Source organism: Tympanuchus pallidicinctus, unplaced genomic scaffold (genome assembly GCF_026119805.1).
Source record: "Tympanuchus pallidicinctus isolate F22 unplaced genomic scaffold, pur_lepc_1.0 scaffold2, whole genome shotgun sequence".
In the NCBI taxonomy this organism is placed as follows: Eukaryota; Metazoa; Chordata; class Aves; order Galliformes; family Phasianidae; genus Tympanuchus; species Tympanuchus pallidicinctus.
Genome location: NW_026294721.1, coordinates 31,623,706 through 31,640,125, shown reverse-complemented (window position 1 = coordinate 31,640,125; position 16,420 = coordinate 31,623,706). Strand labels below are relative to the sequence as shown.

Genomic DNA, 16,420 nt, shown 5'->3' with positions numbered 1-16,420 from the left:
TCTGGTGCTGTTTGCAAACACAAATGATCCCTAACCATTGGGAGCCCAGCCGGAGCATTCTGGTCCCATATGCCTTGCTCCAACCTTCTGGAAATCCATTTGTGCCAATAACCACAGGAGACTCAAAGGCACGTCATTGGGGTTCAACAGTCTTCAGAATATCTGAATGTGTGGGATCACCTGGTTTAGGTGGTTAGCTGTGACATAGTAGAACATCTCTTTATACAGCAAGAATTCAGCTGCTGCAATTTGCCTCAGGAAAAACCTGTCTGCCAAGGGATGGGGAAGGAATGAAGAATTTCAGACCTATGACAGATAATAATTGTGCAGAGATTATGGTGCTGACTCCTCTGAGTCAGAAATTGAAACAGATTGTCATCAAAAAGCCACCAAAACAACTTTTAAAAACTATTTCCAACTTCTCACGGATGAATATACCTCTCAAAATATTTATGAGCATATATACACATGCATACTACACAAAGTGGGAATTCAGTATCATGACCACAGGCATCCTGAAATCCTGTGTCTGATTCTCCCCTTTTTTGGTCCCTAATAGATTTTACCAGCTTTCTAGTCATACTGAAATTATATTATTGTTTCATTTTTTAGCAGATAATGAAAATGTTTTATTCTGTTACTAGCAGAAAATAAAATACTAACATAAGAAAGAAAGGGGGAAAAAAAGCCTTTTCCATTTGTATTTTCTCCAGCTGCCTGAGTCACTACTTTCTCTTCCCTGCAGGTAACTACATAAGATGGTGGGGCAGCCGAAGGTGATATTTCTGGGCACACTGATACTTATCCAGTTTGGTTCATATTTACAAAAACATTTACAATTATCCTACAAAGAATCTGCTTTATGCCATTAGCTGCTGAGGTCACAGCTAATGGTACACATTTTGAGACTGTATCAAGGTTAGTGAGATTTTGAGACGTGCACACACATTTAATAAAGTGAAGATTGCATAAAGTACATCAAAACTGCTCGTTTCTTTAATGCATAATATTTTAATCTGGCATCACTTGCTTCTAATCTATAAATGCTCTTCACTTTCTCCTCTGCACAGTGCTTTTAAAAGGAGCTAGGGTCATGTAATTATGTGGTCCTTTTGAAAGCCTAGCCACATGATGTGTCCCCATATCATCCTGTTGCAATGAACATGACAGGCTGTGCATAATATACAGTAATAGCTCATTTTCCCCTTTTGGTTCCAAAGTCAATGTCCTTTAAATTGCATGTAAGAAAAGAAGAGGGCACTCATTCAACTGCTATCTTTCTTTCTCTATTTGATGGTTTCATCCAGTGTAGTGACAGTGAAGTTGTAGTAACCTCTTGGTGGCAACAGGCTCTGAACTACAGAGCTGTGAAAGATGAATAGAGACTAATTCTCAAATGTAGAGACCTAAAATTTGAAGGAAGCAGTTCTTAGACAATTTGAAGTAGGCAGGTGGTGCATAGTGACACGAGAGTTTACAGGAACTGTTCCCAACTGTATGTAAGTATATACATATACTAGATGAATTCCAATATTTAATAAATCAAGGCCAGCAAGCTAGTCATTTTTTCCCATGCCAGTCCCAAATAACAGGCATCTGATTAGTTATGTTCTTAATTCTGAACATGAGATCTTTCAGTGGTAATTCAGTATCTTCCTCTTTCTCTGGCTCCAGATGCTCAGAATTGCTTGCAGAGTTTCTTTGCTGTTTTTAGAGCAATTTCCTTATGACAAGCAGAATGTGAAAATGCTCAAAGCTTTCAAGTGATTATGTTAACTCAGACACAACTACATAGGTCTCTATTTTCTCCCTATCATGGAAAAGCAGTCACTTTCACAAGGAGAAGGAAATTAGGAGACTTAAACTGACTTATAGGAGTTTTGAATTTCTCCCTCCAGTGCCCATAGGCCATGGCTGCACAAGCTGCTGGTAGTTCTTTCTCTGTTTGGGAGCAAAGTTAAGGGTACAAATATAACCTTGAAGTAAATCCCATATTCTTACTGCTTAGGACTAAACCTCCATGCTCACTTAACATGTTTCTAATACAGATTTAATAGAGAAGAAATGACAACAATAATCCTTGTATTGCAGCTGCTGTTAATTGCTTCTCTCCCCTACCATTTTGCAGAAATTCTAGCACATAAATAAGGAAATGTCATCTGTAATTTATGGTGGATTAAAAATGGAGGGTGGGGGGAAGGGGAAAGCACATAATAATGTCCGCAGAACTGCAAAAATATTTCAGGCAAAATGTATCCAGCTTCTTATATTTGCTCTTCTAGAGAAAGACCTTCAAGTCTGCAGTAAGTATGATGAAGGTCAGATATGATATCAGGCATCCTGGAGATAATGCACAGTAATTTATTTTCCTGCTAAAGGACTAATTATTGGCAAGTTCATGGTGGGCTAATAAACAAGAAGCTGAAGGTTTTGTGACTGATTATTTACTTGGGTGTTATCTCAGGTCTTTCCTGAATGTATAGGTTAAATGGGGAGCCTCTCTCATTTCTGTCCTTGAACACGAGTGTATGATATTCTATAATTAAGATTGAAACTGTGTTTTCATTTTAAATTAGATTCTTGACTTTAGGTAACGCTGTTAGAAAGGTCTTGCCTTAGTTTAAGCATGCATATAATCTACATGGGATGGAAGAAGATGGAGGAGTAGGATAACCTGTTGCTACAATTTGGATGTGGATTAGAAGAGGCAATTTTGACAATATGCAATCTTTTAAAGTTAAGGACTTCGACCTTTTAGCTAAATCTTATGCCTGTCTTTAATATCTTAGAAGCACAGAACCTTAATGCTGGGTTTCTTATGGATGTTTGACAGCAAAAGTAAACACATGTCTAGCATTGCAATTTGCTAGTTTATGTATTTGCAAATTCCACATTTGCAGTGCCTGAATAGATTTCCTGGGGTTTGCTTTGTTTTTTAGCTGGCCTAAAGCAAATGAGTTACAGGGAGAGTTGAAACAAGGACAGGGTTTGGCACTGAAGAGGGAATACATGGCAAGCAGCTTGGTGAAAGAAAACACAGTTAGAATGCATCCAGAAAAGGAGGAGTTCTATAAGCTCACAAGTAAGGTAATGTATTCCCTGGCTTATTTTTCAAAACAATCTAGAGATCTTAGTGTGCTCACCTTTCCTTAAAATTAATGGGAAGGGGGTTTTTCTGAAGTAACTGGGGTGGGAAAAAGCAGTTTCAGGGTCCCAGGCTCTGCTTGTGGATCTGCACTTTATACTCAGAGCTTTCATCTGCTTTGAGTAGGAGCTTTGTTAGGCATGAGCTCTCACTAAGCAGTTGCAGAGGACCCACCAGAGTGGGTCGGTCTTCAGCTGGGGATTTCTCATGTTACTACAATAAGAATAAATAAGAGTCATAACTGAGATGTGTACATACACTCCCTTAGCTGCTACATCATTACATAGTAGTGGGGTTAAAAATAAAATATCACAACTCTTTATTCATATCAAATAACAATAGTATAGAAAACTTCCTCTAGGAACAGATGAGATGTGCTCTTAAAATGAATAAAACTGCCCGTCAAAGGCTCAATGCAACTGGCCATGTGGATATATCATTACACTGACAGACTGAACATATTATAAGTTCCCTCTTGACCCACATGCTCTTAATAAAAGGTTTTATTTCATTCCTCTGCACACATAGGCTTCTGTTGCAATCTCCCTCGAGAGAGCTTTGCTTACCTCCTGGAGCCTGAAAAACATTCCTCTGCTCTATGCACACTAATCTGCTCTGGAAGACCAGAAGTCCTCATCAAACTTCTCTGCTCTGTAATTCCTTGCTGAATGCTGGCTTTCAAAACAAGCCAAAATGGGAAACAAATGCTTATCCCATCAGAAAGTTCTGGTATGTTATATTAAACAAACAGGGCATGTGCAGTACATATATGTCCTAGGAAGAAAGAGTTCTTAGTATCAGGTTAACCTTGCTTTCTACTTCAGATCTGTATACAGATAGCACAGGGCTGTTAAAGGGCAGTAGTTAACCACTTAGTGAACCAGCAGGACAAACTGCATCTTCTTCACGTCCCTAAGTCACTGTGGCTGTAAGAGGCAACTTTATGAACTTAACTCTGACTTTCATACAAGGATTTCAAAGAATTTGGCAACCACAGAAGCAACATATTGATTCAGCAGGGGGCCTTTTTAAGAAGAAATGGAATTACAGTTCTGGTAATAACATCTTCTCCATTGTAAAACTTCTTATTTCTCAAGTAGTGAATCCAACTAGGTTGCTGTGCACATAAGTTATATGATTCTCTTGTAGAGTAAGAGTGACCAGGGAGCTGGTCCAGTGATGCCTTTAGTGGCAGGTGAGGATTTTTTAAATCTTTTCCACCGTCCTTTAAGTGATAGCAGCCTGCCTCAGTCTTTTCATGCTTATTTACTTAAAGGAATAAAGGAAAAGTCCACACTGAATCTGATTATGCTTGACCCAAGGAAATTTCCTTTTGGCTCTATGAAACGATGGGTTTGTAATCCATACTGTGACAGTATAAAGTGAACAGTTTTTACTAAACAGAGCAATGGTACTATTTATAGAACTAGATAATCTACAGTTGTCAAGTGACATATAGTTCAGTATTACTTTGCTGCTGTAAGACAACTAAACCTATGATTTGAAGAAAAATTAAAAGCACAGCTTAGCCAGCCTTTATGAAAAACCATAGCTGCCTGCTTAAACAAAGAGTGAGCTGAGGAAGGGACACTGATTGTCTTCTCCTGAGTATGCTGGTGCCAACTTGCTCATCACTAGCATGATCTCAGAATTTCAGATTTCAGAAAAGACATGCTTTACCAGCATGGACAGGCACCCACACTCATGGCTATGGACTTTCTGTGCTTATTTATTGAAGTTAGGGATAAAAGAGACCTGAACATTGACACTTGAGATTGTCAGTAGACAGGACACAGATGAAACGTGTATGTTTGGTGGCCCTGCTAGGCAGGGGGGTTGGAACTACATGATCCTTGAGGTCCCTTTCAACCCGGGTGATTCTGTGATTCTGTGAAACACTTTGAGCATGGACATGTTCAAGATTCTTCATCAGGTGAGGGTGGTTGAGTAAGGAACATGGCATCAAATAATAGCCAGAGATCAAGGAGCATCTGGACAACACTCTCAGATGTATGGTCTGATTTTTGGGTGGTACTATGTGGAGCCAGGAGCTGGACTCAATGATTCTTCTGGGTCCTTTCCAGCTTGGGTCATTCTATGATGCTATCATACAGCAGCTAATATTTTTTACCTCAGGTGTGAAAAAGCAAGAAGACAGCTTGCACATCACCACTCATGCAGTGAGCCACCAACCAACACAGTTAACTCACTTTATAGGGTGTTCACCTCTTCCTGGCCACCAGCAGCAGTTTATGCAGAATACAGAGCCAAATTTGGGCCACCAGACACTTTTCAGTATCACACAGGTACCTTGCCACCACTGGGCACAGCAGAACACTTCACACTGTACTTTGCTCTAAAGACACTTCTGATCCCATCATCTTATTTGTGCTGAAGTGTGAAGTGATGGTGCAGTGTTGCGCTTGCTTGGTGTCCGCACAGTACACCCACAAAAGTAATTAAGTGGAATGAGGGGAGAGCTAATTGCAGCATTTCAGCTTATAGCAATCCCCTGTGAGATGCAGTGTGTGCCTTTAAAAGCGTTCCTCATTGCACCAAAGTATTTACTGCAGTTCTTGTACTTCAAATGGGAAATAACGCAACTACAGAGGCAGTAACGCAACTAGTGTGGGTGGTAGCCAGCCAATTCTTCTTACACTTACACCATATTTTGTTCCAGAAGATCATATTAATGCTGTTATGGGAATTACAAAATTGTTGTAACGGGACCTGCTAGGCAATATTTTGTATGGGGAAACTTAAAATAGTAATGACCACCCTAAATTCGTCACTACAGCTACTCTTCTTCAGTTCAGCCTTCTGTCTCTCTGCAGGCTTTCTAGTTTAATGACTGTTCATCCTTTCATGTTAACAGAAAAATACTAACTACTGAATAAGAGAGTGTATGTGTATACTAGCAAGATCATTAATCCGAATAAATGTGACAGCAGAGTTGCATAAGAAATGCCACAGTTAGCGGAAAGCACAAACTGCAGTTTTGGGTGCAAAATACTGTAATTACAAGGGATGGAGAGAGCTCCACAGTTTTTATCCCCACAGAAATCAATATCAGAGCAGACTGCTGCTCTTTGCTGGAGCAGGGGCAGTCTGATGAAAGAGCTTATTGATTTATCCAGCTGATGCTACTGTAGTGAATAATAGACTGAAAGAAAAAGAGCTTGCAAATTAGACTCATTCAACTCAACGTTTCAGGACACCTTTTATATACATAAACATATAGAGATATATGTTTACAAGTGAGTTTTACCAAAGCAACAGCCTCATGGTAAGTTGGGCCCATCCAGTAACTCTTTGATCCCAGCTGCTCAGACAGCGCAGTCACTGAGGTCTGCCTCTGAGCAGGAAGCACCAGAGCACCCTCAGACAGGATCTGGCCATTGGGCAGGCAAGCAACTGGCCGACGCAGCCTCCTGAAAGGCTGGACACAAAGGGCAAGTAGATGTGGCACTAAGTGGCACCCATCAGCATGACAGCTTTGAGATCTCTGGTAGGTCCAGATGTTCCCAGGCAGGGGAAATGCCAGCTTCAGGCCAGCCCTCACCAGCCTCATGTGCAATATTTTAGGAATGAAGAGGTCCATGTTCCTTCCTTGCTTATGGGCAGATCTGCTCTGGATCTAGACTCACATCAGTGAAAATATAAAAGAGACAGAATGATTTTGCATAAACTGCAAGGAAAGAAAGAATGAAAGAGAGAGAGAGAGAGAAAACAGTAGGCACACTGCCATAAAGTGCAACAAATCAGTCTTCCCAGAGGTGATGGATCTGGAAGCAGCACTGTAGGTTTTACAGGTGTATGAAGCCTCAGGAGTATAAAGACACCACTAAAACACTGCCATTAAATTCCAGCACTGAAAGATGATCATAGCCCCTGAAGCCAAGTGGGTCAATATGTGACTGAATATTTTTCATTACCATTTTTATATACATATATATGAAGCAGAGTAAGATTCACAATAACCTTACATTCTCTCCCACTGAAGGCTTCTGCTTTATACTCAGCATCCACTTTCACAAATAAAATGCAATATACCATCAACAGATAAATGAGATCCCTATAGGGCTTTTATTCTGCTGTACTATTATATCTATTCTTCCACCAGATTTCTGCTTAAATGGCTCTCTTTATGCACATACACAAAGATGACATACACCTGTCTAAATATAAACTGATAGTAAAGAGCTCTTCTGTAGAGGGGATGTATCTTTTCTTCCTAATTTACCATAATGACTTATTCATACTACTGGAGCTACAGATGCGTTAACTTTCCCACTATGATAGTTACAGAGATGTTTTACAATAAGACAGGGGAAAAAAAATCCAGCCGTGTCTTTGGAAAATAAAAAGCCTAAAGCTCTGAATCTTACCTTTCTATATTCCTCTTAAAAACAAATATTGGAGAGCTACACTTTTTATGTTGTTGACATTGACTAATAGCTTTTCACACAATGAAATTGATGGTGCAAGTCACACTGAAGAAGTGTTTTTGGCCAATCTGGGAACCTTGGGGCAAAATACTGACATAGAGTATCACAAGAGGTTGCTGCCAGGACAGTAGCCACCTACTTAGAAAGTAGACCTATTAGTGTAGTGGTGTTACTTATGTGGCATTGGGTCTATTTCAGTCACTAGTCATCTGTCAGAGAGAATAAAAATTCCTGACTCTTTTTTCATTAGAAAACTCTAAGCATATTATGATCTGGACACATTGATACTGGATGCTCACTACCACAGCTTCTTGGGCAATGAAGAGCTGAGGCTCAAAAGAGAAGAAGGAAGAAATGTCTTGTACTTTTCAGGAGAGAGGTTATTGTACTCAGGTTATTCTAACAAAATGCAAAGAGAAGTTTCAACATACCAGCAGAATGGAGAAGACTTCATTTTTAAGAATGGATGAGAAAGACATAGAAGACATTGCTTGCAAAAAAGTCGGAATCACAGCACAAGCCTACTCTTGCTTTCATCTCAGTCTTATTAGTCCCTAAGACGGGACCATGGCATGGACAGACACAGACTGAACAGACCTCAGTACTAGAGCAGACCTTCAAGCTGCTACTGCATAAGTCATATGAAAGTTGTATAGGTAACAGCTGTCAGGAGATACACGATGACAAGATCTTTAGCAGGTTTTTCTATGGCTACATCTTTCCTGGACCCCAGAGCTGATGCAGAAGCACTCACCCTGCATGCAGAGCCCGTCGGTGCAGTTCTTGGACTGTAGCACCAGTCCCTCGCAGTCCTTGCCTCCATTCTTCGGGGCCGGGGCTGTGCAATCCCTCCGGCGCCAGTGGGTACACTCTGTGCCACAAGTGGACCACTTGCTCCAGGATGTCCATTTGCCATCCACTGAGACAAGGAGAGGACACAAGGTGTTAGGGGAACAGGTACACAAAGGGATACGTGGGACCAAGGCAAAGCATTGCTCTTCTTGGAATAGCTCTGCCTGGAATTTTCAGTTATCCTCGCAAGGAAGAAGGGCTCTAAGCCATGCCAACAAGTGAATCAATGAAATGAACCAGCCTGTATTTTTAAAAGTTCTATTTCTGTCCCAGCATCATTTCTGCTCTTCCTCTCCCTTTTTAGAAACATGTCAGCAGTTTATCTATGCTCAAAGTGTGCAATTTGGCAATCTGTGATTTTTTTTTCCTTTTTTTTTTTTTTAACACAGAGGTTAAAATTAAACTTGGCCAGAAGCTCTTCTCTAGAATGAAGATATTTAATTTTAAATATTTGATGCTAAAAGAATTATTTAAAGGCACGGGTATATTTCACAAGAATAGAATCAGGAATGCATTTAGCACCTTTCAAAATCCCGCAAATTATTTTCAAAAGCAAAATGTGAAACAGTCAATGAACTAATAACTAAATTATTCCAGTAATAGAGTTTGAGACAGTAGTCTGCAACTTGGAATAATGAGAAGAGGTGAGATTTTTGCTCATTTGAGCTCCTTTGACCCCCTTCTATGACTCAGTCTTGGATGGTCAAGCTTCCTTAGTTGAAGTGACACCATGGTGACGCTAATTTTAGTGATGCAGCCAACGTAGGAGAGTACTAGGCAGTAGGACAGATGGCAGAATGTTGTCATGGAAAGGCCACAAACAACCCTCTGTCTCCTAAAACAATTTTGTAATTTTCATAAGTTTGCATCTGAATACCTTTTAAAGGTATTGTATTTGAAGTTGGGTAAATGTGCCTGAAATTTGGCATCTGCTCTCCATGTGTCTCAAATGATGCACTTGCTGTGACAGCTGGACTGAACAGACATTATAAATTTATTTGCATCACAGTCACTTTGTGGACTCAAATTCCTGTCCTCTTCCAGAGCTTTCAGACTTTATCTCCCACTGTTTGAAGCTCTGAGCGTTCTCCAAATCCCCTGAATTACTAAGGTTGAGACAAGGTCGCAAGCTATGTACAAAAGTGGGACAAAATCTCTTGCTGCTTGAGGTAATGTATGCACTATTTTTTCTACTTACATAACACAATTTCCAATTCATTCACTGAAATGCTGGATTTATTAATAAAGAGAATGAAGCTTCTGTGACTAGCGGCCTTCTCCTGAAATGACTGGTGCCAGAAAAAAAAAGCATGCATTGAGAGCTATATGCTGTTCATACCATACCTGGACATAGGGTGGTGCAAGCTATTTTCTGAACGTTTTGCCCCTCACAGAAGGCCCCCCCATTGAGTGGGGCAGGGTTAGTGCAAGTCCTTGTGCGCTTCTGGAAGCCTCTCCCACAGCGGCTGTTGCACACTGACCACTCAGTCCAGGTAGACCAGCCTCCATTCACTGGAAAGCAAGAGGAAGAGTGTGACACTGCACGAAAGCTATCCTGGAAATAACTTCCATTGCACCTCTTTCTTGGATTTATCCATCATCTACAAACACTGAGACATTCTCATGCTTTCAACAGGAAGAGTTGGAAGTGAGGATTTCTCTCTCTTTCTTTTCCAGAAGCTGATTTTGGGGTGTCAGGGCAACTCCAACTCACCCCAGTGCAGAAACAGCTGGTGCGTATGAATGACCTAGCACCTCCATGACAAATATTTAAGCTAATCAGAGTGAGCTTACACTATTTTTTATTTTGGACTTTGGGAAGATATTTATCCTTGGGAAGATGTTTATGCCCACTCTTTTCCACCTGCCTCAGCTTCTGGTTTAGATAGAAGAATGATGTGGACAGAGAGGGAACTGTGCCACTCTATGTATTAATGGCATCATCAGGGTATGGATAACATACCAACTGTTTAAACTCCCCAGCTCCCAAATATCTGTGGTATAACACAACCCTTAAGAGGATCTAATATCAAAACCCACACAAGTGGCTGCTCCTCTACATACATTCTTGACTTCACTGTTCAAAAAAAACCACTGTATATAAATGAGGAGGTGTTCAAGCATGCCTATATGTCTATGCTTTTGCATTCACCACAGTTACAAAACACAGTGCTTTTGCAAGGTCCATCTCTCAATATCAGAAACACTCCTAATCAACTCAATTCAGCTGTTTTTCTATAAAATCTGATCTAAAAGGCCCTCATTGTAAGCAGTTGCTTCCCTGAAGTTACAATTAAATCTAACTGCTAGACTGAATATGAAATGAATATTAGGGATAATCATAGGGATTTCTTCCCACTTGTCTATCCTATAATTAAGCTGATTGTAAGGAACACCAGGATAGTCAGCTGGCGTGCTGCCAGATCAGGTTTTGTTCTGCAGGATACCCCAGCTTGGGAAGCATTGTAGAGATGGCTTACAGGGGCAGAGACTCAGGCTGTGGGGAAGAACAGGACAGGCTAGAAGAGACCGCAGTAGAAATATTGGGCTGGCCAAAGGAAGGCCAACCTCAATATCAGATCAGGAGTGTTGTGTAGAATAATGCTATTCAATACTTCCTACTCCCCTTATATTTATTTCTAAGCCAGGTTGTGCTCCTATGAATTGAAGCCATAGAGTGCTTTGGGAATTTGACATCAGAGTATGCTTTGGTAATAGGCATAAAAAATATGTTGATTAGAAGAGGGATAAGTAGATGGGTGATTCTGTTGATCAGACACTCTTACCATGGAAGCACAGATTTCATTGTAGTTTCACTCTTATTTCTGAAAAGCATCAGTGAGAGAATGAAATGTAAGGGTAGAAAGCAAGGTGTGATGCTGAAGGAAGCCTCCATGTAGCTATTTGGTTGCTAGCAGCAGTAAGAGTTGCATACAGCCATGTTACATCTCTAGAAGCCTCCCTGCTGATTGTTCACCCCTGTGCAGCAGGAAAAGGCATCACTTACCATAGACGATCACAGTTGCTGTAGTGCTTTTCCTTTTGGCCACAATGTTTTTGGCAACACAAGTGTAGTTGGCTGTGTCAGAAAGCCGGGCTTGCTTGATGATCAGATTGTGATCAATGGTAATGTAAAAATTTCGGTCTTCCACAGGATCAATCACCTCTTCATTCTTCAGCCACTCCACCTGAGGGAATCAAAGGGCAGGAGGGGAAAAACTGAATCAGCACTGGTCACACCATAGTGGGCTCAAAATCTGCCATGGTCTTGCCTATCTCTGAGAGAGTTATGTTACAGTATGTATGGCTATGTTACAGTTAACTGTAACTGTGTTACAGTACAAAGGACTCACCTGGTGCACACTGCAGCACCATGGCAGGAGAACGGAAGAGTAATGTCGACATCTACCTTTTTCTTCAGGCTCACTATCTCCCACCATTACTCTCACTGAATGGCTTGCCTTCAAAATATTAATGCGTTTTCAGAGTCAGCCAGCTGCTATGTTTGCTTTCAGAGCAGGAGGAATGGGATATGGAATAGGATAACTAAGGTCTTTATCTACATGCAGAACATTCCCTTACACCAGAAACCTAAAACAGCCCAAGTCTCTCACCCATTCTTTGTACATCTCATCTAATAGTGCAGTAACCTTGTATATATCTGCACAAGTTGTAATACAGCGAGGCCACATAAAAGACAGATTGCAAACAGGCCAAAATTATCTAGTATACATGCACTCAGGCATACATGTCTGTTATTGTTCTGCTGTAGTGAGGGTTAAACGAAACAGAGGCAGTTACCAAGGAAATAGAAGCTCAAAAAGACTACATCGATGCTTAGATTTCCCTTTTCTTTATGTAAGCTGTATTTCATTTTAATAAAGCGTAATTTCCTTGGTTACACAGAAAAATATTTTTATACGTGATTTTTAATCCAGACAATGTTCTTTTTATTGCCTTCCCAAAGAAACACCCTATTATATCCCAACTGACTGCTGTGAGCCACCCTTATATAATTTGGCTGAAAAACTAGTAGCTTGTTTTCCTTTGAACTGAGTGTGCTCTGAAGGAAGGGACTGGGGACCTGAATGGATCAAAGCAGGGCCTTCGTGTCTCTGGATCATTTCAGCTTGTGCCCAGAGTTAATAAAAGGAAGAAAAATATAAACACAATCAGCCTGCTGGGCCCAAGAGGTGCTATCTGCCAAGGCCTGCACTCTCAGACTCCACTTTGATGCACTGCTCGACAGCCACATATTCTGAAACCATCCCAAAACAAGTGATGCTAAAAGTCCTGCAGAAATTGATAGGAATGGGTGAGAAATAAAAAGACATAAATCTTTGAAAACTGTGTTTCTATCACTGCAGTGTTCATGTTTTTAAAACACAAACTCTTGGTCATAACCTGGTTTTACTTGCCAGTATGATCGAAATTGTTCTTTTCCTGAATCCCAATGGCCATCAAGTATAATCACTGACTGACTCTTGTTCAGTCAGTGACAATCTCTGGCTGCTTCTCCACATGCAGGTCAAGTCTGCATGCAACCCAGACTGAAAAACCAGCCAGCTGCTCACCTCTTCTCCTGCAGAAGGTTGCTACTTAACCCCCATCTCTCTCACAAATCAAGCATCTTTCTGTTTTTTCAGTCCTACTCTATTTCTGGAAAGGAGTGTTAGGACTCTAAAATATGCTACACACAGTGCCAGAGTTGTGTACCCCACCACCTTCAGACCCACCACTACTTTTCCTGTGATCTGCACATTGAGAAAATAGGGACATCAGTGAGGACAGGAATACACTTGTATCATGGACTGAGGCTCAGTCAACAATTTTGCTTTTATAGCCATGTAAGTACATGCACCAGCCCTCCTCACCAATAGCTCTGTATTCAATAAATATCAGCACTCTGCAACACTCTCTCTCTCTTCACAAAAGCACACATATGCATATTCAGCTTGAGTCTCAGCTGATTAGACAAAATTAAAGCTATGAGCATTAAATTCCCTTTCATCCCTGCAAGAAAACTGAAGAGGATATGAAAATAAGAGTTGCCAATATCAGAAAAAAAAAAAAAGAGTCTCTACATAATTCAGTATACTGCCTCTAGCTCTTTGTCAAATCAGCTGGGAAAAAGATCCTCTTCACCTAATGGCTTACAGAATTTGCTAACAATAAAACGTTAAGCTTGCAGAACCACAGGATTTATTTTTTCTTCTGAAAAATCTGCTTTGCCAATACATTGGTACTGTGTGTGCATGTCTAAATCTCATCTCTTTTACTAGGTACTTCTTGAACATAATCCAACTCATTCTTGTGTTGATATCTGGGTTTTAATGATGTAATAATGAGTCTGTTCACACAGCAAAGTATCACAAAATCTGAAGGGAGGAGCTGAAGAGAAAACGTCTGAGACAAGAGAAGGGATGCTTCCTCCTTCCACATTTTAGCCATTAGTATAAAAAGCAACACAGAAAAGAGCATGCTGATCCTGCAGTAATTAGCTCTTGTGTTTTCTCCTTCAGTCCTTGTACAAAAGTTAACTAATTAAAGCACATTACAACATGTAAATAAGAATTCTGTTAGTATATATTTTCAGTTGCTAACAGCCTATTTTTTTTCTGAAGCTACTCACCCACTGGCTGCAGTGCTCAGCACTCCTGCCAAGAGGCAGGTTTGAGTTGCGAGGTAAGCAGATCTAAGGAGAGCAGGGCTGTTTTCATGTAGATATAAACTGATCGGGTGTCAAACACAGAAGAGAGCAAAGTAGATGAGACTGTGATTTGCGAATGATAAGTATGCAAACTGTTATTACTGAAATTAAAAGCAACACTCTCTTGTGACGCCATGTTATTCCCCAGACTGTAGTCCTCCCACTTTGAGCCACAGACCTGAGCTCTACCAGGTGGGCAGGCAGAGGTGAAGTGGGATGCCCATGGGCATTCTGAGATCCACAAGATGTCCGTCTTCAGGGTCAGGCTAAACCAAGCCCTTGTGACAGAGAAGACATTTCTGGAGGAGATGCTTGCTATTCCTAGATATTCAGAGTATGCATTTGCTGGCTATAGTCACAAAGATTCTTTAACAGATATCTCCAGTACCTGGGGGCCTACAGGAAAGTTGGGAAGGGACTTTTATAAGGGCATGTAGCAGCAAGAATAGGGCAAATGGTTTTAAAACGGAAATGGGTAGATTTAGACTAGATATTAGGAAGAAATTTTTTACCGTGAGGATGGTGAGACACTGGAACAGATTGCCCAAGTGAGGTCGTGGATGCCCTTTCCCTGGAAGCTTTCAAGGTCAGTCTGGATGAGACTTTGGGCAACCTGGTCTAGTGGGAGGCATCCCTGCCTCTAGCTGGGGGGCTGGAACTAGATGACCTTAAAGGTCCCTTCCAACCCTAACCATTCTATGATTCTACGATCTAGATCTGTCTACTCAATTAAACCAGACATATCTCTCTAACTATTACTCATAAATGCATGGATAGCTGTGCAATGGTATAGAACAAGCCTGAACGTAAGTTTTCTTTCATCATAACAGCAAACATTTAATCAACCACAACACTGCCATGAAGGATAAGTGTTCTCTCCTGGACATGCCAGCTATGGAAAATAACAACGCTTACCCAGCTTTCATAAACATCAGCCCTCCAGAACAAAGCCAGAATGAAATTCTTATCTCTATTTCCAGTTTCCCAGCTCAGGTAATTTTACTTTAGATGTCTGTAAGCAGAGGAGTGAGCACAGTGGATGAGCTCACAGTCCCTGCAGTTGCTCAGAAGATACCTCCCAACCTGCCATAAGACCCAACTGTCCCTGTGAGCAGCCGAGGACGCACAACCCAGTGTGGCTGTAATTCAGAGCAGTGTACTTTGTAGTGTCTGTGCTGCCATCCTGCTCCCTGGTGAGAGACAGATGTGTTGACTCTAATTATTCACTGATTGGTATCGGGAGATACATTAACATAATTGGCACATTTGTTCTAATTAACAGAGGGAACCTGCCACATGCCGTTTGACGTAAGAAGCAAAACCATTGGTGAGAGCAGGAAGCCTGCAGCCACCAGGATGGTGGTACCTGGGGGCTAAGGGTAGCCCTGTCCCACTGCAGGATGCTTTAGCAACCTGAAATAACACAGTTTAGGCAGATTCAACAGCGTGCAAAGCCTGGCCAGGCTCCTGTGCTGGCTAAATGAGCACAGAGGATGTAAATCACACAAGCGATTACATATGCTGGATAACCTATTACAGAAGCTAATTGCTGACACAAATTTAGCCATGCCAAGTTACTAACATTATCAGATACTTAAATCTCTTGGCACACTTTTGTATGCGTGACTGTTTTAGAAGCTGGTAGAGCAGAAGCACAACTGCTCTAAGAGAAATACAGAATGCAAAAGAGATGTGGACTCCTCGGGTTGTTCCTCTAGCGATCTCAAGAAAATCCAGCAGGGTGCAGGCCCTAGATCCTTCACTACCCTGCAACAGCCTTCAGAGCACCTGCCAATGCCAGCAATACATCTTCTGCCCCTCTAGGCATAGGTAAAAAGACAGAACAAACAAGCTGCAAGCAGCTGGGAGTAGTGAGAGAGTTGCCTCAATAAAAGATGACTGAGGAACCCAGAACGAAAGGTGATTGTGAACCTGCCTTCCCCATGGCTTGCTGAACAGCAGGATCACATTCAATCTCATCTCCCAGCCACAACAGTGTTCCAGGTTATGTTCTTTATATGTCACAGGACCAATAAAACATTTGTGAAGCTAACCACTGATTTGGACACAATGCAAGGTGCCCAAGTGAGACAGAGGAAACTAGCAGTTTTCATACAGGCTATTGAGCCAACAGCTATTTCAGGTATATTGAAATCTGAGTGCCTCTTTGAAGAATGTTTCTTGATTTTTGGACTTGCTCTCAGATGTATGCTTTCATCCCAGCAACAGGAGGATGCTGTCTGTCCTTTGCATGCTAGTTGGTTT

At 41.2% G+C, this 16,420-nt stretch overlaps 1 protein-coding gene across 2 annotated transcripts in view; it reads right to left on the bottom strand.

Annotated features, from left to right (window-relative positions):
- Positions 1–16,420, bottom strand: part of UNC5C (unc-5 netrin receptor C) — a 232,995-nt gene that overhangs the window by 29,007 nt on the left and 187,568 nt on the right. For both annotated transcript variants that reach the window (XM_052682108.1, XM_052682109.1), the window contains exons 5-7: positions 11,453–11,633; positions 9,790–9,957; positions 8,348–8,512 (exon numbers count right to left, since the gene is read on the bottom strand). In XM_052682108.1, coding sequence (XP_052538068.1) covers positions 8,348–8,512; positions 9,790–9,957; positions 11,453–11,633 — 514 coding nt within the window. The remainder of the gene's footprint in view (positions 1–8,347; positions 8,513–9,789; positions 9,958–11,452; positions 11,634–16,420) is intronic.